At 49.0% G+C, this 26,658-nt stretch overlaps 1 protein-coding gene across 2 annotated transcripts; it reads left to right on the top strand.

Annotated features, from left to right (window-relative positions):
• Positions 1 to 3,083: 3,083 nt before the first annotated feature.
• Positions 3,084 to 25,612, top strand: LIPE (lipase E, hormone sensitive type). Of its 2 annotated transcripts, none has more exons than XM_083369384.1 (10): positions 3,084 to 3,161; positions 14,089 to 14,621; positions 17,859 to 17,949; positions 18,154 to 18,299; positions 19,059 to 19,244; positions 19,571 to 19,865; positions 21,271 to 21,498; positions 22,666 to 22,836; positions 23,331 to 23,701; positions 24,175 to 25,612. In XM_083369384.1, exons 2-10 carry the CDS (start codon positions 14,109 to 14,111, stop codon positions 24,730 to 24,732), a joined length of 2,559 nt encoding a protein of 852 aa, XP_083225510.1. In that variant the 5' UTR covers positions 3,084 to 3,161; positions 14,089 to 14,108; the 3' UTR covers positions 24,733 to 25,612. The 2 variants fall into 2 exon arrangements, with proteins under 2 accessions (XP_083225510.1, XP_083225509.1); XM_083369383.1 differs by lacking the exon at positions 3,084 to 3,161 and adding an exon at positions 6,279 to 6,419.
• The last annotated feature ends 1,046 nt before the right edge of the window (positions 25,613 to 26,658 follow it).

Below are 26,658 nucleotides of genomic sequence, written 5' to 3'. Positions count from 1 at the left end.
ATATATATATATAAGTTCCTGATATATACTAAATAGGCCCAACAACATTGGCTTAATCAGACTGATTACAAACCCAGGAATTCACACAGCTAAGGTGGAGGTGAGGAAAATTGTCACATGAATCGAGCCTGTTTGGTTAGCAATAGCAATAAGCACTTAGACTTATATACCGCTTCACGGTGCTTGACAGCCCTCTCTAAGAGGTTTACAGAGTCAACATATTTGCCCCCTACAATCTGGGTCCTCATTGGACCGACCTCAGAAGGATGGAAGGCTGAGTCAACCTTGAGCCGGTCAGGATTGAACTGCTGTCGGTGGGCAGAGCCAGCCTGCAATACTGCATTCTAAGTACTGTGCCACTAGGAAGGAGAATGAGAAAGGGGAAAAGGGAGGGAGGGAGGGAGGGAGGGAGGGAGGGAGGGAAGGAAGGAAGGAAGGAAGGAAGGAAGGAAGGAAGGAAGGAAGGAAGGAAGGAAGGAAGGGCACTTAGATTTATATACCGCTTCACGGGGTTACACAGCCCTCTCTAAGCAATTTACAGAATCAGCACATTGCCCCGCAACAATCTGGCTCCTCATTTTGCTGACCTTGGAAGGATGGAAGGCTGAGTCAACCTTGAGCCGGTCAGAATCGAACTGTTGGCAGTGGGCAGAGTCAGCCTACAATTTACTGCATTCGAACCATTGCGCCACGACTTTTGTCAAGTGAAGCACTGCAATTGTTAAATTAGTAACACAGCTGTTAAGCGAATCTGGCTGCCCCTTTGACTTTGCCTGTCAGTAAAATCGCAAAAGGGGATCACGTGACCCCGGGACGCTCGAACGTCATAAATATGAACCCTCCGAATGTAAATCGCATGGCAATGGGGATGCCGCTAAGGTCATAACTGTGAAAAATAGTCACAAGTCACTTTTTCCAGTGCCCTTGTAACTTCGAACGGTCCCTAAATGAACTGTTGTAAGTCGGGGACGACCTGTACCATTTCAGACAAATGGCTTGTTCAGTCTCTTCTTAAAAACCTCCAGTGTTGGAGAAGCCACAACGTCTGGAGGCAAATCATTCCGCTGGTTAACTATTCTGTCAGGAAATTTCTCTTTAGTTTTAGGCTGATTCTCTCGCTAGTTAGTTAGTTCTCTCCTTAGGAAAAGGCGTCCGATAAGAACACTGGTGTCTCCATCCAACTGCAAGATACTCCATTGCGGTCCCCTTTACCTCCTTTAACCTCGTCTGTCAATTGGCAAAGCCTCTTTCAGTCAAGCTGACCGTTTATCCTGATTTACAGCAAAGGCTGGAGTGAACTATAAAGCTGGGACAGAAAAGGCAGGCTCATTGAACAAATACGACCAGCAAAGGGGAAGGAAGGAAGACATTTCAAAAGGCCTTTTTTTCCTAGATGTGGCACACGGGTCCTTTTGAAAACATTAAAACCAGTTTGATGTTCATTGTCCCTTTCTCTTCCTGTGTGTAGGTGGACCCAACAGCCACACATAGGCTAATTTCTTTGTTCCTTCCTGCATTCCTGCTAAAGCCTAAGGGGTAGGATCTCATTTTTTAATTACAGAATAGCACCTCTCACTGCCAAGCAAGCTGTGACTATGGGAACTCGATGGCCATGATAAACCAGAAAATTTATTAGTTTTTTATGTATAGCATTTGATGCTCAACTACAAGTTTATTATGTTCTGAGAAACCAAGAAAAGAGAAAGACTGTGTTAGTCTTTAGCAGCAAAAAATAAGTAAATAAAATAAAAATCAGTGGTCTAGTAGTTGCACCTTTTCTGACTAACGCATATTAAACTGCTTATTTAATTTCGATTATTTTATTAGACTTTATTAAAAAGTGAAAGGTTTCATGAGCTGGAGCTCACAAAAGCTTCTGTTTCTTAATAAACCTGATTAGGCAGAAAATATGCTAGTTCTGATTATTTGCAGCCCCAAACGCTTACTTCCGAGGGAGGATGCAATGTTACAATCTTTTATCCCAGTTTTCCAAACTTGGCAACTTTAAGATGGGTGGACTTCAACTCCCAGAATCCCCCAGCCAGCTTGCTTTAAGATGGACTTCAACTCCCAGAAGTCTCCAGCCAGCTTGCTTTAATATGCATGAACTTCTACTCCCACAACTTCCCAGCCAGGTTGTTTTATTTTTTGTTTTATTTATTTATTTTAATTCCATTTATATCCCGCCCTTCTCCAAAGACTCAGGGCGGCTTACAAGCTTAGCAGTAGCCTTCATTCTATGTATATGCCTGCTTATTAGGGCTTTCACACACACCCCAAGCGGCATTATTACAAAGTCAGCTTAATTGCCCCCAACAATCTGGGTCCTCATTTTACCTACCTGGGAAGGATGGAAGGCTGAGTTAAGATGGATGGACTTCAACTCCCCAAATTCCCCAGCCACCTTGCTTTAAGATGGACGGACTTCAACTCATTTCAACTCCCAGAATCCCCTAGCCAGCTTGTTTTTAAGATGGATGGACTTCGACTCCCAGAATCCCCTAGCCAGCTTGTTTTTAAGATGGATGGACTTCGACTCCCAGAATCCCCTAGCCAGCTTGTTTTTAAGATGGATGGACTTCGACTCCCAGAATCCCCTAGCCAGCTTGTTTTTAAGATGGATGGACTTCGACTCCCAGAATCCCCTAGACAGCTTGTTTTTAAGATGGATGGACTTCGACTCCCAGAATCCCCTAGACAGCTTGCTTTAAGATGGATGGACTTCGACTCCCAGAATCCTCCAGCCGGTGTGCTTTAAATTGAGTGGGACTCCAACTCCCAGAATCCCCTAGCCAGCAGGTTCTTTGGGTGGACTTCAACTCCCAGAATTCCCCAGTCCACCCATTTTAAATTTGCCCGGTTTAAAGCACCCTTCTACCCGAACTCTTCATACCCAGCGGGACGCTTTCCTGGTCTCCGCAGAAGCCGGAGGGCGCGCGGCCCCTTTAAGAAGGGCGGCCCAAAAGAGAGGAGGAGGCGGGCTCAGGCGCTGTCTTCAAGGGAACTGGCGGGGTGACGTTCCAAGGGGGGCACCTCGCCGGCTCCGCCCTCCGCCCATTGGTGCGCGGCCGTCATGTGGCGCCTCCGAGCGTTCGGACTAAGGCGGAAACCGGCGCCTAAAGGGGCCACCTGTGGGCAGAGGTGGACGGCAGCCTCATTGGGTGAGTAGAAGGCGAGGGAGCGGGACGCTTAGGCAGATGTAAACACCCCCCCAAAGAGGATTGGGACGGCCCGCCTCGTGAGCCCTAGATCCGCGGATCAGACGATTCCATTGACGAGGGAGGGGGGACCTTGACAGCTGCCCCCCCACCGCCAAGGAAGCGCGGAAACCCAAGTGGCTTTAGGAGGGCGGGAGGGGGGGTTGCCCAAAAGGTATGAGAAAGAAATCGGTGCAGATTTCTTAGCTTAAATGAGCCTGGCACGGTTCCTTTGCCCTTCGAGGAACTTTTCTGGGGGATTCTGGGAGTTGTGGTCCTGGGGAGATGCAGATGGAAGCTGGAAGGGGATGAGCCTCTCTAGGACAACAAGCTTGGGGAGGGGCAATTGGAGGGAAGAGATTCATGGTAGACCCCACAGTGGGCATAAGGGGTATGAAGATGGGCACTGACCTTCCTGGGTGTTCTCCAGATATTTTTGGACTGCTGCGCCCATAAGCCTCAGCTTGCAAAATCTGCCTGCAGAGATTCTGAGAGATGTAATGCAAAGTGTCCTGGGGAGATCTGCTAGAAAGGGGCAGAGGCTAGGACAGGAATGCTAGGGGTAGAACTGATGGACTTCATTTCCCAGAATCCCTAAGGTAGCCATGCTGGCTCAGGAATTCTGGATATTGAAGTCTACAGGTCATAAAGTTGCCCACCCCTGGGATAGAAGGTACCTGGGGCTGCCGATAGAGGAAGACCACTTTCTCCAACATGGTGCATCCCAAGTGGACTAGACTCAGTTCATAACTTTGTAGGAGTTTGACTTAGCAAATCCGGGGGCAGTTAGTGTAAATCCGTTTTTCTCAAAAGCTTGACTGGGGAATTCTGGGAGCTGAAATCTGCACATCTGAAAATGGCCAAGTGGAGAAAACACTGATGTAAATGAACGAGAGATTTGTCCTGTAATACATCAGCTGGCTTGTTTGATGTTTTGGATCACAGATCCCATTGTCCTTGCCAATTAGAACAATTAATCAGTGGAACAACCTGCCTCCAGAAGTTGTGAATGCTCCAACACTGGAAGTTTTTAAGAAGAGACTGGACAACCATTTGTCATAAATGGTACAGGGTTTCCTGCCTGAGCAGGGGGTTGGACTAGATGACCTCCAAGGTCCCTTCTAACTCTGCTGTTCTGTTCTATTCTATTCTATTCCTGAAGCTGTGTAACTGGACCAACATTTATAATCATGGTGCTGCACCAACTAAGTCAGTGGGATCATTGCTATCAAAATTACTTCACTGGAAAGATCCCTGAAGGCCACTGTAAATAGAGCTTACTAGATTATGTATAAATCAGTGACTTTTTTCTTTTAGGCTGCATCAAGTGACGTTGGTAGTTTGAAGGTTTTTGAAAGTGTCCTCTGACTATAAAATATTAGGAAAGAGGACAGCTTTTTTTTTAATGTGCTAAGAATTGTTGGATGATATTTAGCACAGCTTCCTATGATTTCTGTGTTATTTTACAATAGCTGCAGTTGACTCAACAAACAGGTTCTATCTGGGAATACGGGAAAACAAGACAATAAAACCATCAAGAGTTAAAAATAAATAAATCAAAAAACATAAAAGGAAATTCCATGGGAAGGGGTTTGGCCTTGTGTCTTCCTGGAAAAAGAGATATAAGCTGCATCCATTTGAAAGTCCAGAGACAGGTTGTGGTTTAGGATTGCCTTTCAATCATTCAGGTCATGATTTTCCCAAACGTGTTTTTTTCCCCTCCCAAAAGGAAGCTGGAATTTCTCAAGTTTTTCCTCCTTGAAAACATTTTGCTTCTCATCCAAGAAGCTTCTTCAGTCCCTCAGAACATTTTCCAGGGGGAGAAAAAAAATCAAGAAAGTTCAGTCACCTTTTGAAAAACACCTTTCAAAGGTTTAAACTTTAAAAATTCTGAAATGGGGTTTAATTCCCAAAGTAGTTAGTTATGTGCTACTTGGATGACAACTTGCGTTTCAGAGTACTTTTGATTTTTTTCTTTGTAAACATGCTTAATTAGAATCAAGCCCAGAGTTAATAGAATTCTTCTCTACATAGGATTGCACCATAAATATTGCGTTGTTGCGGTGTCTATGCTCTTGAATGCCTTCCTACTTGGTCTTAATATTTTGAGCAAAGATGAATGTTGGATGAGACTGCCTCAGAGTCTCAACTTTTGCTGAATTCCTTGCATGCTGCTTGCTTAGTCCGCTTATAAACAAAATATATTAGTCAAGTTATCTATTGTCAACTGATTTTGAGCAAGGAACAATCTTCTTAAGCAAGAAATAAATGTCACACAAATAGCATAATAAAAGTATTTGTCAGTCAAGTAACCACCACATTTCATTTAATCTTGTCCTGCCACACAGCAACACTCCTTCTTAATTTATGTGCTTTCGGCTGAAAACAGCTAGAAGAAGTCAATCTTTCTGTTGTATGGAATATATCCTCTTTTGATGGGTAAGCGTGAAGCATTTGTTGTTCCTTGAGAAATTGCTGCTGTCTTAGGATAACGAACCTGCAAATATGTCAAGATTGCCACAAACTCTATTACTCCGTCCAAGTAGATGATCCCACGGCTATTTAATGAATCGCTTTTCCACCGTCCTTGCAGCCAACATAATAAGGGATGAGCTGATATATTTTCTCTCAACGTCCAAATTCAGAAGGCTGCCTCTCTGTCTCCCAGCCTTCAATTTCAATGCTATCTTAATTTCCTGGAGACTTCCCCTATCTAGGGGGTCTCCAAACTTGGCAACTTTTAAGACTTGAGGGCTTCAACTCCCAACAAGGCTGGCTTTGAGAATTCTGGGAGTTGAAGTCCACAAGTCTTACGTTGCCACGTTTGGAGACCTCTGCTCTATATTTAAACCAGCATTTTTGAATACGAGCACTGTAAGTCATGCTCAAGCACTCTGTCCCAGAATGAAAATTGGCACCAGTGCTAAAAATATGGGGTGGAGAAAACTCACACTGGTGCCAGCTTCCTTTAGCATTTGTTTTTCGTTTGTCATTCCTGTTGTCATCACTGTGAGGGCAGGACACTTTGCGTTTCTGTTTTCAATTTGGTTTGGTAACTTGCAAACCAGCTGGCAACGGTGTTGTTGCAAACCTTAATTCCTTTTTTTTTTCCCCCGGAGACACGCATCCGTCCGTCCCTTGGGTTTTTGCAAGCTTCCTGCCGCTGCATCGCAGCTGTGTTTCTCCACTATATGGCTATGGACTGGTTTAAGTGTTTGTTGGGTAAGCTGCGCTCACTCGCAGGTGCCACTAAGTTACCTGCCCTATTTTGTGTGTGTGTGTGTGTGTGTGCGCCCAGGTGTTCCATTTTCAAAGAGTGAAGCAGGCATGCTGCCTGTTGCCTTCTAGGGAACTCTTGGCTCTGGGGACGTGGAGGGTGAGAGCTCAGCTGGCAGTCACAAAGGATGGTTTGTAGGCTGTGTGCCTGGTACAGATGGCCTCGGGGGGGCATCTCCTTGCCATCTGGGGCCTCCTAATTTACGCCAGTGATTAATGAAGAACAGGCTGAGCCTTAGGAGAAGCCGATGTTCTTTTGCCTTGTGTAACCGGTGGGGTGGGAGGGGGAACGGGGGGGGGGGCAGAGAATTGGGATGCTTTGAAGGAAAGGCGCAGAATATTCACTCCAAGCCCAAGGCTGGGTGGAGCCGACACAGCGGCTTGAACCCCTGACCCAGAATACAGGTAGTCCTCGATTTCTGACCATAGTTTCCGTTGCTAAAGCAAGACAGTTGCTAAGCGAGTTTTGCCCCCTTTCCTTAAGGGAAGCTGTGCAACCCACCTGTTTAATGCATCCGGCTTCTCTACTGATTTTGCTTGTCGGAAGACCACAAAAGGTGATCACGTCACACACACACACACACACACACACACACACACGGACATCGCAACTATCGTAAATAGGAATCAGTTGCCAAGACTATGAATTTTGATCCCATGAGCACCGGCATGCCGCAACAGTCATTAAGTGTGGGGTCCTTGGTGCTCTCTGAGCTTGGTGGTTTTCTTGCAGACGTTTCATGACCCAAATTAGGCAACATCATCGGTGCTGGCACAAGCTAACGGCGGCACCGATGATGTTACCTAGTTGGGCGATGAAACGTCTGTAAGAAAAGCACCAAGCTCAAGTACCCCACGGTTCCACCCTGAGCTACAAATATTCCCCTTTATTAGTCGTTAAGTTGAAAAACTTCAGTGCCGCTCTCGTAACTTCGAAAGTAACTTCTTTGCTGTTGTTTGCGCAGTTTTGTCCTTGTCGACTTTGCTTTCTCTAGCCCTTCTTTGGCAGCAGAGGGCAAAGGGCAAAGGGTCCCAGGGGCTTTGAGGAGGGAGAAGAATTGCCTTTAACCTCTGTGTTCTGTAGGGTTTCCCAACCCATTTATTTCTCTTTCACCCCCCCCCCCCCCAAAGCTGTGGACCATCTTCCCTATCAGCCTGCTCCTTGCCCCCTCCCCCCACCGCCTGCCTTCCTTTCGGTTTCACGGGAAATGTGCTGGCAGCCCCCTTTGGTGTTTATGGCCCCTGCCCTAATCCACCCCCACCGGCTGTAGAAACAGAGTTTTCCCCAATTCCCCGAGATGTTGTTTTCTTCCAGCTGCCAAAGGAGTGACTCAGACCATGCTAAATTCCACTTCTCCGGGAGGAACTGCCAGGCACCAGTGGAATTCGTCCCCTGGATGTGTCACTTCGGGGCAACTGGCCCTTTTCTGAGAACAGAAGCGGGGGTCCTTAGAACAATGAACCAGTGGGACGACTTGCCTCCAGACGTTGCGGGTCCTCCAGCATGGGAGGTTTTTAAGAAGAGATTGGACAACCCCTTTGTCTGAAATCATACAGGGCTTCCTGCCTGAGCAGGGGGGTTGGACTAGAAGACCTCCAAGGTCCCTTCCAACGCTGTTCTTGTGTTATTTCTCGAGACAGGCTGGGATCTCCCCTTGGGATTTCATGTTGCTCTCCTGATTCTTACCTAGCTGATGCCGTGGGAGTGAGCAAGGCGGGAATCAGAATTGTTGCCCAGTTCGGTATGGTAATGTTGCATTCTTCCAGGAAGAGGAGATCCTCATTAGTGTGTTTATATCCTGCCTTTATTATTTTGACAAATGACAGCAATCTATCCAACACGCCTTCCTCCTCCACTTTTCTCCACAGCAACAATCCCGTGAGGTAGATTTGACCGAGAGAGGGGGGGGGGGACTGGCTTAAAGTTCCTCCAGTTGGTTTTCATGCCTAAGGCAGAACTAGAACTCGCTGTCTCCTGGTGATTGGTCCAAGGTTACCCAGCTGGCTTTCCTGCCTAACATAAGACTAGACCAACAGTCTCCTGGTGATTGACCCAGATGGGTTTCGTGCCTAAGGTGGGACTAGAACTCACCGTCTCCTGGTGATTGACCCAGATGGGTTTCATGCCTACGGTGGGACTAGAACTCACCATCTCCTGGTGATTGGCCCAAAGACACTCAGATAGCTTTCATGCCTAAGGTGGGACTAGAAGTCACCGTCTCCTGGTGATTGAGTCAGATGGGTTCATGCCTAAGGTGGGACTAGAACTCACCGTCTCTTGGTGATTGTCCCAGATGGGTTTCATGCCTAAGGTGGGACTAGAACTCACCGTCTCCCAGTTTCTAGTTTGGTGCCGTAACCACTACACCAAAGTGGCGCCAGTTATATGCGTTCCTTCCTGGGGCTTGGAATTCAGTACCCATGACTTCACAGCTGAGGAAGCTGACTGTGGTATGTGCCACACCTTCTTGATAGATAGGTTCTCTACTTGTCCACCCACACAGCACAGTTATGGCAAACAATCCTCTGGCGTGTCTGCTAATTAATAGCAATCATAAAAGTCGATGAAGCCTTGATTCTCTTTGACAGTAGCTGGTCTGCTTCTTAAAGGGCATCCAGCCTTAGGTGAATATGAGAGGTTGTGCTTCATTTGAAGCACACCTGTCGCATTACACAAGGCATAACTGTACCTTGCTTGGAGCAATCGGAGATCGGTAGATTTCCACCTGTTCCGAGATGGCGTTGTAACCTGCCCCTTGGCGGAGTGCAGGAAGGATCCGATGCTTCTTCGTTCAGGAATGATGAGAATCTCACCTGGTGGGAGGTGGCAGAAGCTGGCTGTCCACAGCGGTGATTGGCCGACACCTCTGACATCACAATTGCCCCCAGTCCTGGGAGTCTGGCTGTGTTGGGGGCTTTTTTTATTTTAACGGCAGTTTTTCCACACATGCAACGCAGAAGGAAGGAGAAGAACACCAGCTCAGCTTTCCAGCTGCTGATATATATATAGGCCTGCGTGACAAATTGGGAAGGTGGGAATAAGAAAGCCTAATCTTTTTTTTTTCCCCTTTGTCCCCAGAAGATCCCAAGTAGTGGCCTGTCCTGCCTGTTTAAGGCAAACACACACTCGTGAGTTTGGGTTTGGGACTGTAAGTGGGTTTAGACCCGTGTTTCTCAACCTTGGCCATTCAACGCCCAGAATTCCCCAGCCAGCATGCTTATAACCCCAATTGTCATAAGCCGAAGGCTTCCTGTACAAATCAGGAGTCATTTAAATGGATAGAAGTGGATATTAAAGTACGTGACGGATAGCGGACCAGGCTTGAAATGTAAATCCCTCCTTCCTTCCTCCTTCTCCGGACATCCTTCCAATATTTGAGGGGCTGTCATAGAGAAGAGGAAGGAAGGGTCAGCCTGTTCTCCAAAGCACCTGAGGGCAAGAGAAGAAGGGATGGGTTGGAGGATCCTTAAAGAGAGATCCAGTCTAGAATTAAGGAGAGATTTCCTGACAGCGAGAAGAATTAATCTGTGAAACAGCTTGCCACCAGAAGTTGTGGGTGCGCCATCAGGTTTTTTTAAGAAAAGAGATTCAAAAGCCATTTTTTTCTGGAACGATATCAGATATCCTGGTTGGTCAAGGGGGGGGGGTTGGACTAGAAGACCTCTAAGATTCCTCCCAACTCTGTTATTCTGTATTCTTTATGTTGGGAAGATCGACCTGGAGCTTCCTGATTGAAAGCCCAGTGAATTAAAAGAATCTCTCGGGATTCCTTTTCCAAACCTGCCCAATTCTGGGATAGTTATTTCTTCTGGTCAAAAGCAGCCTGATGTTGCAGGTCATCCGTTCAAAGTTACAACAGCACGGGGGGCGGAAAAGGGACTTACGAATGTTTTTCACACTTAACGACCATTGCAGCATCCCCACGATCAAGGGGGCCAAAATTCGGATGCTTGACAGCTGGTTCTTATTTATGATGGTTGCAGCATCCTCGGGATCACGTGATTCCCTTTTGCGACCTTCTGACAACGGGGAAGCCAGATTCACTTAGCAACTTGTGTCGCTCACGGAACCACTGGGGCGAGGAAGGTCGTAACACGGGACAAAAATTCACTTTAACCCGTGTTAGCCGCCGAAATTTTGGGGTCAGTTGTGGACATAATTCGGGGTGGCACCTCTATCCGGACTTTGTATAAAGGCTCAAATTGCTTCCCCGCCCGGCTCCAGCAGCCCCTCAGCTGTAGCTCCCCATCCGTGGGGCAGAATAGGCCCCCCCCTTTTAAAAAGCTGATTCCTCTTCATTTGATCTGGACTCGTGAACGAAAGGAAGTCAAGAGCCAAGGCAGCGTGCCAGGTATTGAGAAAGGGCCCTTGTTTTGTGTCGCGATGAAAACAACACAATTCCTCTTTTCTTAGAACTAAGCTTCATGGGGTTAGAATGAAATTCCATGCAGGCGATGTGGGGCAAGTGTCTTATCAGCTTTCCCTTTGCAAATTAGAATAGTAGAATAGAGCTGGAAGGGGCCTTGGAGGTCTTCTAGTCCAGCCCCCCCCCCCCCGCTCAGAGAAGTGACTGTCCAGTCTCTTCTTAAAAACCTCCAGGGATGGAGCGCTCACGATTTCTGGGGCAAGCTGTTCCACTGGTTGATTATCCCCACTGTCAGGAGGTTTCTCCTTAATTCCAGGTTGCTTCTCTCCTTGATCAGCTTCCAACCATTGTTTCTCGTCCTGCCCTCTGGTACTTTGGGGAACAACCTGGCCCCCTCTGCCTTGTGGCAGCCCCTCAGATACTTGTGCTCAGCTGACGGGAAAAATTTATTTTAATTCCATTTATATCCCGCCCTTCTCCGAAGACTCAGGGCAGCTTACAAGCTTAGCAGTAGCCTTCATTCTATGTATATGGCTGCTTATTAGGGCTTTCACACACACACCCCAAGCGGCATTATTACAAAGTCAGCTTAATTGCCCCCAACAATCTGGGTCCTCATTTTACCTACCTCGGAAGGATGGAAGGCTGAGTCAACCTTGAGCCTGGTGGGACTCGAACCTGCACTAATTGCAGGCAGCTGGTGTTACTTAAGGAGGCATTAGCCCACTGCTCCACCAAGGCTCTGATTAAGCCTTGTAGGAGAGAGGTTTGCAGGTAGTCCTGGATTTACTAATGGGTGTAAGTCGAGGGTTATCTGTAGGAGAGTATTCTTCCAAGCCACAGAACTTCAGCTCTCTATTCTCTGCACTACAGGTAGGCCTTGACTTAAAAACAGTCCGTTTAGGGACAGTTCTAAGTTACAACGGCACTGGGGGGGGGAAGCGACTTAGGACCTATTTTCGCAGCATCCCCGTGGGTCACGGGATCAAAACAGAGATGCTTGGCATATTTATGACGGCTGCAGTGTCCCGGGATCGTAGGATCACCTTTTGTGATCAACCCATTCTCCAAAGCGCCCGAAGGCAGGACAAGAAGCAATGGATGGAAACTAACCAAAGAGAGACGCAACCTGGAACTAAGGAGAAACTTCCTGACAGTTAGAACAACTAACCAGTGGAACAACCTGCCTCCAGAAGCGGTGAATGGTCCAACACTGGAAGTTTTTAAGAAGAGACTGGACAGCCATTTGTCTGAAATGGTATAGGGTTTCCTGCCTGAGCAGGGGGTTGGACTAGATGACCTCCAAGTCCCTTCCAATTATTGTTGTTGTTGTTGTTGTTGTTGTTGTTGTTGTTGTTCTTCTTCTTCTTCTTCTTCTTCTTCTTCTTCTTATTATTATTATTATTATTATTATTATTATTATTATTATTATTATTTTCTGACGAGCAAAGTCAATGGGTGGTGGTGGGGAGCCAGAATCACATAACAACCATTGTTATACTAACTGCAGTGATTCGCTTAAGAAATAATGGCAAGAACGCTTGTTAAACAGGGCAAACCTCACTTAACAAATGCCTCCCTTAGCCACAGAAATGTTGGGATCGGCATTTCAGAGGAGAGTTGATCTGCTGCCCCAAAATTCCTGTCTCCGGAGGAGATGATCTTCTTCTCTGGAAAAATAGTAAGTTCATGGAGAGAGAGAGAGAGAGAGAGAGAGAGAGAGAGAGAGAGAGAGAGAGAGAGAGAGAGAGAGAGAGAGAGAGAGAGAGAAGAGAGAGAGAGATGCCCATCGTTTCATCCTGTTTTTCTCGGTCTCCAGATCTCGTCGCGGTGGGTTAAATTCAGGCATCTCTGTTCAGCTTGCACCCCTTCACCCAGCAAACCTGGGGGGGCGAGGGGGGGGCTCCTCCTGCTTTCCTCCTCCTTCCTCTTCTGGACTGACCCCTCCCTCCTCTTCGTCCTCCAAAGGCGGAGTCAGTTTCCCCAGCGGTATTTTAAGTCAGCCAGTGGTTGTAAGGCAACTCGATCCCTTCATCAGAAGGCTGGATGCCGGGTTAGTTGACACCGGGTGAGTGTCCTGTCCTTGCACAGGATTTCTCCCCCCCCCCCAAACAGGTGAGATGACCTTGCAGGGCGAGATTTGTTAGCAAAATGGGGAAGGGTCTCGGCTCTGGGCAGAGATGCCCGCCGATCTCTCTCGCTCCCTTCCCCGAACTCAAAAAGGGGAGCCCGAAATAACATTTATCTCCGTCTCCTTTGCGGAATGAGGGGGTGGCCTCCCTGGCAGAGGTGTCGTAAATTTTCTTTGGGGTTTGTGAGGAGGGGGACAATGCATAGGAAGGGTCTTCCAGGCTCTGAAACTAGACCAGGGGTAGGCAACCTTGGCTCTTTTATGACTCATGGACTTCAACTCCCGGATCCACGAGTCATAAAAGAGCCAAGGTTGCCTACCCCTGAACTAAGCCCACCATAAGAAGGACTGCTGTTCCTTAGTAGCTGAAATGGGGCTGGGAGGAGGACGTGGGGAGAGAAGCGGGGTGGTGGTTCTCACACTGGGCTGGTGGGAAAGAGCAAAAGGCAATCTGGCAAAAAAAAAAAAAAATTGTGAGTGTTGTGGTTTGCGCCTTCCCCAACCCCCCCACCCCCACAGGAGGGAAAAGATTGGCAGTTGTACTTTTTTTGTGGAGAGTTGAGGGAAGGAAAGTAAAAATAGGTGGAGAAATGTGATTTAGAAGTCGAGGGCTAAGCCAGAGGCGTCCAAGCTTGACAGTTTTTAAGACTTGTGGACTTCAGCTCCCCGAATTCCCCAGCCAGCTGCGGGAGTTGAAGTCCGCAAGTCTTAAAAATTGTCAAGGTTGCACGCGCACGCACACACACACACACACACACACACACCCTTGGCCTAAGCTTCCCCTCGTTTCTGTGACCAAATGCCCTCTCCTGCTTCGTCCTGTTTAGTATGGTCTCCTCCCGTCCACTCAAAGGGCTGGACAATTGGGGAGAAGAGTTGGGGGCTGAGGACTGCTGCTGTATTAAGCGATGCCCCCTCCCCTTATAGGGCCAGCAGTCTTGCAGGAGCTACGTGGGCTTTATGGAGTACTTAGCTGAGACAGAGACAGGAGAATGTAAGTAAAAAAAAAGTTAGGAGTTGGGACCACACTGTCCTCCTGCTTCCAAAGGGGCCTCCTCAATCTCTTCTCTCCGTTCTTCTTGGAACGGTTTCATTCTTTCTCTTCCTCCCACCTCAGGCTCCCCCAATTCCAGCACCATGGATGCCCGGCCGCTCTTCCAAACCTTGCTCACGCTGGCCGAGGATAATGTGGCTTTCTTCCAGAACGTCCCCAGCGAGACGGGTCAGCGCTTCCTGGCCACCTTCACCACCATCCGAGAACATGCCCGGTGCCTTGAGCCGATGCTGGACCACTTCTCCGCCGTCTACCACATCTTTGACCTGGACGAGCACACGCCGGCCAACGGCTACCGCAGCCTGGCTCAGACAGTGCGCTGCTGCGTGGCTCACATCATCCACAAAAGCCGCTACGTGGCCGCCAACCGCCGCAGCATCTTCTTCCGGACCAACCACAATTGCGCCGAACTGGAAGCGTATTGTGTGGCCTTGACTCAGCTCCGGGCCTTGGTCTACTTAGCCCAGCACCTGTTGACCCAGAACCGTCCCGGGTACCTCTTCAACCACGAGGATCGGGGCCTCTCGGAACAGTTTCTCCAGGAATACATCACGATGCAGAAGGGGTGTTTTTACGGGCGGTGCATGGGCTTTCAGGTGAGGACCACCGAGGCAGCCATCTTGCAGAATTGAGGAGGTGAACTCCTTGGGAGGGAGGTTTTTTTGGGGTGGGGAAGATGCAAGGATGTTGCCTCTCTGTCTTTTAGAAGAAGTGTTTTTATTAGGATTATGGTAGGTAGGTAGGTATGTTTTCTGTCCTGCCTTTATTATTTTTACAAATAAGGTGGCGAACATATCCAACAATCCTGCCTTTATTATTTTTGCAAATACGTTCAAGGTGCCGAACATATCCAACACTGTGTGTTTTCCCCACACCGACAACCCTGTCAGGTGGGCTGCGCCGAGAGAGCTGGTTTTACTTGCCTACTAAGACAAAAGCTACAAGTCACCATTTCCTGGTGATTGGCCCAAAGTCACCCAGCTGGCTTTCGTAGCTAAATTGAACTCACTGTCTCCTGCTTTCTAGCCTGGTGCCTTAACCACTAAAATACAAATGAAAATAAAAATAGTTCGGGAAATGGGAAAAGGGAAAAGGGGGGGGGAGGAAAAGTGTAGGGCAGGGGTCGGCAACCTCGGCTCTTTTATGACTCGTGGACTTCCAGAATTCCTATGCTGACCCAGGAATTCTGGGAGTTGAAGTCCACGAGTCATAAAAGAGCTGAGGTTGCCGACCCCTGACCTAGGCCAACCTCGGCTCTTTTATGACTCATGGACTTCAACTCCCAGAATTCCTATGCTGGCTCAGGAATTCTGGGAGTTGAAGTCCACGAGTCATAAAAGAGCCGAGGTTGCCGACCCCTGGTGTAGGGCAAAGAAGGAAAGGAAAAAAAAACTTTGTCTTCCAACTTCTTTCAGCGCAGTAAAATACAAAATAGAATTGCAACCTCAGCTTTTTACTTGACCACCTTAACAAGGACAAGCCATGTTTGTCACCACACACACACACACACACACACACACACACAACCTGAGTTGCCGCTTGCATTGTCGTAGCCTTAGACGTAGCCTCCCTGTCAACCAGACGCAGCTCTGACCTTCCTGTTTAATTTTTTTTTTCCACTTTTCCCGGACAAGTTGCAGCCTTGACCAGCCGGCCCTGAATGGCAAGCCACAGTCCTGCGTTTTACACACACACACACACACACACAGAGAGAGAGAGAGAGAGAGAGAGAGAGAGAGAGAGCGCGCTCATGTCCCCAACTCTTTCCTGTCACTCTTCAGCCTTGCTGCAGAATGTTGTTTGTACATTTCTGTGTGTTCCCAGCTGAATTTGGAACCAGCCCTGTCTGGGATCTGATCCGGCATCCTGGCTGGCAGAAAATGTCAAAAGGGGCTTTGGGGTTGCTTTGTCCGGCTAAACGGCACCGTATCCAGTGGTGGGATTCAAATAGGTGAACCACCAGTTCTCTGTGTGGATGCTGGTTCCAGAAGTCCGTTCTGGGCCTGGGCAACAAAAAATTAGCTACCGGTTCTGCCGAAGTGGTGTGAAGTGGCTGAATCCCACCACAGGGAGGGAGGGAGGGAAGGAGGGAGGGAGGAAGGAGTGGTGGGATTCAAATAGGGGAACAACCGGTTCTCTGTGTGGATGCCACTTCCAGGAGTCCATTCTGGGCCTGGACAAGAAAAAATTAGCTACCGGTTCTGCAGAAGTGGTGCAAACCAGCTGAATCGCACCACAGGGAGGGAGGGAGGGAGGGAGGGAGGGAGGGAGGAAGGAAGGAAGGAAGGAAGGAAGGAAGGAAGGAAGGAAGGAAGGAAGGAAGGAAGGAAGGAGTGGTGGGATTCAAATAGGTGAACAACCGGTTCTCTGTGTGGATGCCGCTTCTGGAAGTCCATTCTGGGCCTGGACAAGAAAAAATTAGCTACCGGTTCTGCCGAAGTACTGCGAACTGGCCCGTATCCCTCCAAAAGGAATCTGTCTGTTATTGGTTGTTTTATTCCAGCTGGGAAGGAAGAAAAGTCTTCAAAGATAGATCAGTTCCTGTGTACAAATAGTCCTCAACTTACAACAGTTCACTTAATGACCATTTGAAATGACAACAGCACTGAAAAAAGTGACTTATGACCTCCTTTTTACGCTGATGACCACTGCAGCTATCCCCAGGTTGACGGGATCAAAATTCCAGATGCTTGGCTGCTGATTCCTAGTTATGACGGTCGCCCTGACCCCGGGGTCATGTGATCATCTTTTGTAAGCTTCTGGCAAGCAAAGTCAACAGGGAGGCCCGATCCTCTTAGCGACTGTGTTACCAACTTGAGAACTATAGTCATTTGCTTCACAGCTGTGGCAAGAAAGGTTGTAAAATGGGGCATACCTCCCTTAGCAAATGTTTCACTTTGCGACAGAAATCCTGGGATGGATTGTGGTCATAAGTCAAGGAATGCCTGTGCTAGCTCCTACGACACGCGTTTCAAGCATGCAAACCAAGGAGAATAAGATTTGGAATACAGCTAGTCCTCGATGTTACAACCAGAACTCAGCCCCAAACTTCCGTGGCCACGTGAGACCTCTGTTACGTGGGTTTTGCCCCACTTTACGACGCTTTCTTGCCACACCTATTCAGTGAATCGCTGCAGTTTTTAAGAGAGTAACACTAACTGGTTGTTAATTGAATCTGGCTTCCCCATTGACTTGGCTGGTCGCAAAAGGGGATCATGTGACCCCAGGGACGTTGCAACCGTCATAAATACGAGTCAGTTGCCAAGTGTCCAAATTTTGATCAGTAATAAATCAGTAATACTGATTTATTTCAGTAATAAATCAGTGCGTTATTTATTTATTTATTGCAACGGGAACAAGAGCCAGGGACCCTGTGAAGAAACGGAGCTATCCGGTTGCTTCTGCGCTTTGCAGTTGTGGTGACATGCAGACAATAACACGTAGGTGCCGCTACCTTTTGTGTCCCGATCGGTGTGCACTTGACTTGAGGACCTCACGGCAGCGTGGCAGAGCACCAGGTTGCTAGTTCCTGGGCAAGATCTGTTTTAATTTGTACATATTTTAATCTTCTATTTTTACAGTTTCAATTTTACGGCATACGCCGTACTTTGCCTGACACACATAAATTTATTTTTTTTATTTTAATTCCATTTATATCCCGCCCTTCTCCGAAGACTCAGGGCGGCTTTACAATCTTAGCAGTAATAAATTTCAGTAACAAGTACGTTCAGCTCTGTAGCCTGGAGCTGTTGGCAGGCTAGGTTCAAGTATCAGGGGGGGAAAAACGGGATTGCTCACCACCTCTCATGTTAACCTCTCTCTTGATCCTGCAGTTTGCGCCTTCGATCCGGCCTTTTCTGCAGACCATTGCCATCAGCTTGGTCTCCTTCGGGGAGAATTACAAACGTAACATCTCCGGCATTGGTGAGTATCAGGACTCAGGTACACCATCCAGTAAGAGTTACGTGATGGTTGTGTTGCCCTTGTGATCCTTTCCTTCCCCTAATGTGGGAATTTCTCTGGATATAATTAGGCAGGAAGCTTTTTTGATCTCTTTCTCTCCTTCCTTCCTTCCTTCCTTCCTTCCTTCCTTCCTTCCTTCCTTCCTTCCTTCCTTCGTTCCTGTAGGTGTGGCTGCTGGTTCTCTCTTCATGAGTGGGAAATTTGCCATTGACCCTGAACTACGAGGATTGGAGTTTGAGCGCATCACTCAGAACTTGGATGTCCATTTCTGGAAGAGGTTTTGGAACCTCACCGAGACAGAATTGCTGGCGGTGAGTCCTGCTGCTAGGAAAGGGCGTCCCTCACCGGATCCCCACTGACAATATTTTCATGGAAGGAAAAAAAAAAAGAAAAAGATAAATCAGAAGAAAGAGCAGATCTGGAAAAGGTTCATAAGGATAAACAGAAATTGTTAATAACTTTTACTGTAACTTTTACTATGCAGGTAGTCCTCCCCAACACAACTGAGTCTAAAATTTCTGTCGCTAAGTGAGACGGTTGTCAAGTGAGCCTTGCCCCATTCTATGACCTTTCTTGCCACGGTTGTTAAGTGAATCACTGCAGCTGATAAGTTAGTAAGCCGGTTGGTAAGTGGATCTGGCTTAACCCACTGACTTTGCTTGTCAGAAGGTCGCAAAAGGGGATCACCTGACCCCACCCCACCTCACCCCAGGATGCTGCAACTGTCATAAATACAAGTCAGTTGCCAAGCATTTGGCTTTGAACCACGTGACCCTGGGGATGATGCAGCGGCCCTAGGTGCAAAAAATGGCCGTAAGTCAGTTTTTTTCAGGGCCGTGGTAACTTTGCACAGTCACTAAATGAAATGTTGTAAGTCGGGGACAGCCTGCAAATGTCAGGTCAAACAAGGCTCCTCATGGACAGAGAAGGGAAAGTGGAGGGTACCCAAAGCCCATAACTTGGTGCCGTGTTCCTCAACGACTGACGTGCTTCGAATCCTTAACGGAAAGATACTGGAGATTTGAGGACAGGCCAATGTTTGTTTAATCTCTGCTTTTATCTCTCTGCAGTCGCTAGCCAGCATGGCTTCCTCTCAGGTCCGGCTGTCCCGAGCCTTGCTGGTCCCGCCCCATTCCTTTGACCTGCCTCTGGTTTCTAACCCCCAACTGACCGTTACCATCACGCCTCCGGTGGCCCACACTGGGCCAGGAGCCGTCCAGATGAGGCTCATTTCCCACGAGCTGCGTGAAGGACAGGTACGGACAGGTGCGAAGGTCGCCCTCAGCTGGCCCAGCAGGCCTGAGGAGGCCGACTCTGTGGGAGCGAACCGGGCAATGGGAGATTGACAATGGCAGCAAGTGGTCTCGCAAGTACCCCGGGCCTAAGCCCTGTAGGGCTTTAAAGGTTATAACCAGCACCTTGAATCGCACCCAGAGCCAATGCCACCAGATCCCTGTGGAGAGCTCACCATCTGAGGCGAAGGGAGGAAGCAACAACTGGAGGCCAATCCGGGACCTTTGGGAATCTCTTGATCTAACCTTGCAACCTGCTTCTTCTTCTTCTTCTTCTTCTTCTTCTCTAGGACAGCGAGGAATTGCTCAAATTGATGCGACCGGAAGGAACTCTGGCCCTGGAGTTGCCTTGGAAGACCAAGATCTTGCCTCGGTCCCCTTACCTCTTGGTGCATTTTCACGGAGGGGGTTTCGTAGCGCAGACGTCCAAGTCTCACGAGCCCTACTTGAAATCGTGGGCTCAGGAGCTGGGGGCCCCTATTCTTTCCATCGACTACGCGCTCTCCCCCGAGGCTCCCTTCCCCCGAGCGTTGGAGGAATGCTTCTTCGCCTACTGCTGGGCCCTTAAGAACTGCCACCTCTTGGGTAAGCAGTTGGGCCCAGAGGACCAATCAGGACAGGTAGCCCTTGATTTATGGCCACAGTTGACCCTCCCCCTCCAGATTTCTCTTGCTGAGCAAGAGTTAAGTCTTGGCTAAGTTAAGTCAATTTGGCCCCATTTGACAACTTTTCTAAGTGGAATCTGGTCACAAAAGGGGGAAAATCACACGACATCCCACCCACCCCGGGACGCTGCAACCGTCCTAGGCACACGCCAGTTGCCGAGCATCCGACATTTTATCACGGAGATGCAGTGACTGATGATAAGTCCCTTTTTCAGTGGCGTTATGGCTTCGAATGGTTAGTAAAGGCCCGGTTGTTAAGTCGAGAACCCCCCGTCCTGTTTTATTTTCTTCACTGCTGCTTTCGAAATAATAACAGAAAAGGGGAAAGCACGTAACCCACTGTTGGCCAAGGACAACAGGTTTACTCGAAGCAGCTTCTGTCCCACAATGATACCTCTAAACTCCGTCAGACATCCACATCTGCCTATCCCAGGTCCTTGGGAAGGCCTTAATAGGTGGTCAAAAATGCCAAATCAAGTCTGAACAGCTGGCTGACTGTGCGATAAACCTTAGTAATAATTAGGATAGAGGTACGTTGTTGAAAAGTAAAGGGGTTTAAAAATAAGTGGGGGGAAATGCAAAGAAAACATGGTATCATTGCAACAATAGATCGTTTCAATGCTCTACCTCAGGGGTCCTCAAACTTGGCCACTTTAAGACTTGTGGACTTCAACTCCCAAAATTCCCCAGCCAGCCATGCATGGCTGGCTGGGGAATTCTGGGAGTTGAAGTCCACAAGTCTTAAAGTGGCCAAGTTTGAGGGCCCCCGCTCTATCCACTTGTCTAATGCAAATATGATTCAAGTCTCCATATCTTTCTAATGCACTTGACAGTCCTATGTTTCTTTGACCTACTCTATTTCGTATAAACGAGTCTCATATTTCATTATATTTCTCCACACAAAATCTACATCCATTGGGAATCTGTTCATAGCTTGGCCACCTACAAGCGGAAAAGTCAGTAATAAAAAGTGGGTGAGTCTGGGAGACAGCGACAAACAGGGTAGGGGGAATTTTGAATGTCGCCCTTTTTTTCCGAGGGAGACCCCGAGAATTATTTTTTTTTCTAATTTTGTAGTGTGTGTGTGTGTGTGTGTGTTCCAATCTTAAGATTCATCAGACAGTTTCAGGTGCGTTTCTTATCCTCGAAACAGCTGGCAACATGATAGCTGATTTTCAGCAGTCGGTGAACAAGGCTTGGATCATAACACCCAAGGCCGCCGTTTCGATTTTGTTGATCGCGCCTGCGGTTTCATCCTTCTGCTTCTCTCTCTCCATCACCGCCATCCCAGTTCTGATCCCCTCTTCCTTTCCGTCCCTCGGCAGGCTCCACAGCACAAACCGTCTGCCTTGCAGGGGACAGCGCCGGTGGCAACCTCTGCATTACCGTCTCCATGCGTGCCGCCGCTTTTGGGATCAAGATGCCGGACGGGATCATGGCAGCCTACCCCGTCACCCTCTTGGAGATTGCCGCCTCGCCCTCGCGGCTTCTCACCCTGCTGGACCCGCTCCTGCCTCTCAGCGTCTTGTGCAAATGCCTCAGTGCCTACGCAGGTGAGGAAGCTCGGTGGAAAAAGGGGAGGAAGGGGGGGGGTGAGGTTAGGGAGATGGGCCGAGAAGGGAGGAAGCTGGGGCTGGCGACTGACCGCCGGGCATCCGTGTCAGAACTGGAGGGTTTTAGGAAGGATTGGCCCCATGGTGGAGGATGAGCTATATTTCAAGGTTGGCTTCCAAGTGCAGTTCGGGATGCTGGTTGTCACCTGTAAAGCCCCCCACCCCCACCCCCTTGGCATAGGGCCTGCTTACGGTCCTTCAGTCTTCAAAAGTTCTTCCCCGACTTGTGAGGTTGGGCAGAGTGAGGGCACTTTGGATCCTATAAGATCAGAGGTCCCCAACATTTTGGACACCAGGGACTGGTTTTTGTGGAGAACGGTTTTCCACGGACCGGAGGGTGCCTTGTTTTGTGTGCTGCCTGCATCCCGCGGATGGGGCTTTGCTTGTTTGTGAGGACGGGTTCCTGGCATTACCCGGCCCGGTACTGGTCCACAGACCTGGGGGGTTGAGGACCCCTGCTATAGATCAAGTAAGGCCATCTTTGGGGAACCAGGAAATGTGCCTTTTCTGCCCTCTGGCATAGCTTCCCAGCAGAGATCCCAATGGCTCCTGTCTTGACGACATTCAAGAAGATATAATAAAGGCCTATTTCCCAGGTGATAGTTGAGTTCCTTTTGCATTGGGGGGGAGGGGGGATTTTTTGTTTTGTTTTGTTTACATGCTTGCTTTTAGATTAGGGGTGTCCGACCTTCGCCACTTTAAGATCTGTGGACTTCAACTCCCAGAATTCCCCTCCCCTCCTTTAAGCCACTTGAGGTTCCTTTTTTTTGGGGGGGGGGTTTCTTTATTTTAATTTTTCTTATTGGTCATCATTATAAGCCACGCAGAATTGGGGAGGTGGGGGGGGAGTGGCGGCGGCACCTGTACTGTACAGGTAGTCCTCGACTTACAACTGTTCATTTAGTGACCATTCGAAGTTACGAAGGCACTGAAAAACGTGACTTGCGAGCGTTTTTCACCTTTATGACCGTTGCAGCATCCCCCGCGGTCCCATGATTTACATGCTGCTGGCTGGGGAATTCTGGGAGTTGAAGGGCCAGGGTTGGACACTCCCGATCGAAATACTTCCTTTCCCCCCCCCCCTCATTATTGTCTCCCAACCCGAAGGAACGGAGTCAGAGCAGCCAGATGACTCGGCCTTGGAGAAGCTGGACCCCGTGAACATGATGTACCGGAATACGGCCCTCCTTTTCCGAGACTTGCGCCTGGGTGCGTCCGCCTTGGTTAGCTCTTTGATGGACAAGACAGGCAAGCGCAACAGGGCGGGTGCCGTAAATGGTAAGAAGGGCCTCCCCCGGGCTCCATGCTGCCAGCTCCTCTGCTTCTCTGCTCCTGCCTTCCTCCTCCTCGTCTTCTCGCCACAGACGTGGCACCTACTGGAGGCTAAAACATATAGAGAACGGTTGCTGGAATTGGGAATGTCTAGTCTAATGAAGAGAAGGACGAGGGGGGAACACGATAGCAGCCTTCCAATATCTCAGGGGCTGCCCCAAAGAAGAGGGAGTCAAGCTATCCTCCAAAGCGCCCGAAGGCAGGACAGGAAGCAACGGATGGAAACGAATCCAGGAGAGAAGCAACCTAGAAATAAGGAGAAATTTCCTGACAGTGAGGACAATTAACCAGTGGGTGCTCCAACACTGGAGGTTTTTGAGAAGAGATTGGATGTCCATTTGTCTGAAATGGTGTAGGGTTTCCTGCTTTAGCACGGTGGTGGGTGGTGGGGGTGGGCTAGAAGGCCTCTTCCAACTCTGTTCCTCTGTTATTCTGTGCAGAAACCTTGAGGAAAAGCGCATCAGAGACAAGCCTGAAATCGAAGCCATTTGCCAGCCACAAAGATTCCCGGAAGAAGAGCCAGACGTGTCAAAATTTCTTAGGGTCCTCCGATGCCCAGCGAGACGCAAGCTGTACCACCTTGGATTCTGAAGATCAGCCCACCTTCTTCCTCTCCGACCAGGATCAAGAGGCCGTCTCCTCCAGCAGTCCCCAGGGCTTGATGTTTCCCGAGGGCTTCCAGCCGCTACGCACCAGCCAGGCTGCTGCCAGGCTGCCTCTAGAGCTGTCACCCATCGTCAAGAACCCGTTCATGTCGCCCCTTTTGGCCCCAGATGAAATGCTGAAGGGACTCCCTCCCATCCATATCGTGGTGAGCACACACCTGCCTGTGTGGTGGGTTGGAAAGGGGGTGGGTGGGTTGCGTAGATGTGGAAGTTGGGGAGCGGGCTCGCACATAGCATCACCCAGGTAGCTCTCCAGTGGGCATGTGGCAATGGCATGTGGCAATGACCTTGGGAGATAGTGGGAAGAGATAGTGCCTAGGGCAGGGGTCCCCAACTCCCAGGCCTTGGACCGTCACCGGTCCACAGCAACCAGGCCATGCAAACAAGCAAAGCCCCATCCGCGGGATGCAGGCAGCACACAAAACCACGCTCCCTTCAGTCCACGGAAAAAGCTCTCTCCACGGAATTCTGGGAGTTGAAGTCCACAAGTCATAAAAGAGCCAAGGTGGCCTACCCTTGCACTGACTAGACCAAAGTAGCTTGTAATGGGGGTAGGTGAGGAGCGCATGGATCTCCCGAATCCTAGGATTTACAGGATCCAACCATCTCTTCTCCTTAGGCCTGTGCTCTGGATCCCATGTTGGATGACTCCGTGATGTTTGCCCAGAGGTTGAGGGCTCTCGGCCAGCCAGTCACCCTGCGAGTGGTGCAAGATTTGCCCCACGGCTTTCTCAGCCTGTCCCAGTTGTGCCGCGAGACCCGCCAGGCCTCGGCCGTCTGCACAGAGATCATCCGGAGCATCCTGGTTCCTTCCGAGGCTGCCCCCCCACAGCCCCCGGCCCCCCTCCACAAACATCGCAAACTGGAGCGAACGTCTCGAGTTGTGGCCGATAATGCCGACGACCACCTGCCCCTCCAGGAAAACGGAGTCCCTCCCCAGCACAAAGCCTCGCCTAATCCAGCGGCAGAGAGCAGGACCACTCAACCCATGGAGGGGGTCCAGACCACCGGCAAAACTCCAGACCCCCAAACTGGGGGACACTCCTTGGACCAGCCAAGCAAAGCCAAGAACATCAGCAGCCCTTCGACAGCCGATCCCATCTTAAACACTGCTATCACTCCCGGCCAGGATTCTGGTCCTTCAAATAGCACCTCGGGCAGAGGGGTGGGGGCCTGAGCCTCCCCCCCCCACCCCCGAACTATTCCCCCCCGACCTTGTGGCTTGAAGATGGTGTGTGATTTGCAGTGGTGCTTTTTTTATTTTTCCCTTCACACTTTGGATGAATTGCTCCCAACCTCGCAGGGAAACGGCTCTCGCTGCCGACTCCGTTGCTAACCGAACATTGGGGGGGGGGGTGTTTGCGACCGTTTGTCCCAAAAGTCTCCGTTCTTTTCATCTCCTGGAATGATGCTTTTATACCTGTTTGGATTTTTTTAAAAAGGGGGGGGGAAAAAGCTGCATCCAATTCTGCAGCCGATCTCTCTTTTGTGGTGTTGGGCCCGAGCACGCATCATCTGGGCCTTCTCGGCCTGCCTGTTTGCAACTCACCTTTGCACTCGCCTACTTTTTCCTCACATTTTTGATCTCGGTATGAGGTAAACATTTTTAGGGAGATGTATTTTGGGGGAGGGTGACTTTCTTATCAAATTCTAAGAATCCATTCCTAGCCACCAGAAGAAGCACAGAGGATTAAGGGGGGGGGTGGTTTGGTCCACCCAGGCCAGCTGAATCAATTCTCCAAACACAAGAGTCTTCCGCTCATTTGCACACACACAAAAAAAGCATTCCCAGTCGTTGCCTTGCCTCACCGCCACTCTGGTGTCGGCCATGTTTTGTTAGACGAACACGTTGCATTGCACTGTTGTTGTTTTTTCGTCCTCACAACTCTTCTATCCGCCTCACCTGGTTTGCCTTTGGGGAGAGGGGTTGTTACAAAACGAGGGGGAGGGAAGGTCTCGGGAACTACACAGGATCCTCGCAGAAAAGCTGCGCAGTCTACAGTTTCTTTCTAAGCAGGACAACTCTTTTTGTGAATAAAAGCTGGTTTGATTTTGAATGACGTATCCTCTGTACTTGGAAGCTGAGACCGGTGTGTGTGTGTGTGTGTGTGTTGTGTGTGGAAGTAAATTCCAGGTACGATTGAAGGAAGAGAAGCTGCGGGCTATGCAAGGAGTTCTCGATTTACGACCAAAATTCCGATGGACGCAAAACAATGGTACTTATGAACTTATAAGAAGTTCTGATCCACCTCTCCAGGTTCATGTGATCACATTTTGGGCCGCTAGCAACTGGCCCGCATTGATGGCTGTTTGGCGCACTCTGCAGTCACGTGACAGGAACCTAGGATGGTTTTTATTTCCAGTGTTTGTTTCTTGTTCATATATGTCATTTCCCATTCTCCCAGATCGAGGCTGGTCAAAACAGGGATTTGCCGGGCGAGATGAGCGGTTAACTGTATGAAATAAATATATGAATAAGTCCTTCGGGAAAAGGGCGGTATATAAATTGAATTAAATAAATAAAATAAATAAGTGTGAAAGTAGGCTACACCATAAACATGATCTATTTCAAAAATGAAGGTTCTCAAGTCATCCAGGTCACGGTCGTCCCAAAGGTGCTTCTTCAAAAGGCAACTTTCTTGGGGTGGTGTTTTTTTTTCCCTTGGAAGACATTTCACTTCTCATCCAAGAAGCTTCTTCGGTTCTGACTGAATGGAGGAGAATGGATTTGTATTCCTTGCAATCATCTGGTCGTTAGCACTCTTTCTGAGAGTCATTGAGTCATTACATGGCACAAGATAGGGGAACAAACCCATCAGGACAAGATTCAGCAGCCCATCTGCATTTGAAAGACAAAGATCACTCTTTTGAAAACAGCCAAGTCCACATTCTGGATGGAGAGGATCACTGGTTTGAAAGAGGGGTCAAAAGACTTTTCAGACTGAACGGCCCCCTCTCAGCAGAGGGGGAAGTGTAGGACATCATCTATTTCCTGTCTACAACACAATTCTTTTGGCAGTTCCAAAAAGGTTCCACACCTATTTGCACTATTCAGAGGGCACAGATAAACCTCCAAGTGGTCTCAACGACTCTCAGAGAGAGT

The sequence above is a fragment of the Vipera ursinii genome (assembly GCF_947247035.1).
Source record: "Vipera ursinii genome assembly, chromosome: 9".
NCBI lineage: Eukaryota > Metazoa > Chordata > Lepidosauria > Squamata > Viperidae > Vipera > Vipera ursinii.
The sequence above is the reverse complement of the archived record's forward strand: the minus strand, read 5'-3'. Positions and strand labels throughout refer to the sequence as shown.

Bases quoted from the DNA above. Each gene is read 5' to 3' on its own strand.
- LIPE (XM_083369383.1), top strand. From the start codon at position 6,389: ATGGCTATGGACTGGTTTAAGTGTTTGTTGG. The intron at 6,420-14,088 runs GTAAGCTGCGCT...CTCCCACCTCAG, and splicing joins CTGGTTTAAGTGTTTGTTGG to GCTCCCCCAATTCCAGCACC. The intron at 19,866-21,270 runs GTAAGCAGTTGG...GTCCCTCGGCAG, and splicing joins TAAGAACTGCCACCTCTTGG to GCTCCACAGCACAAACCGTC.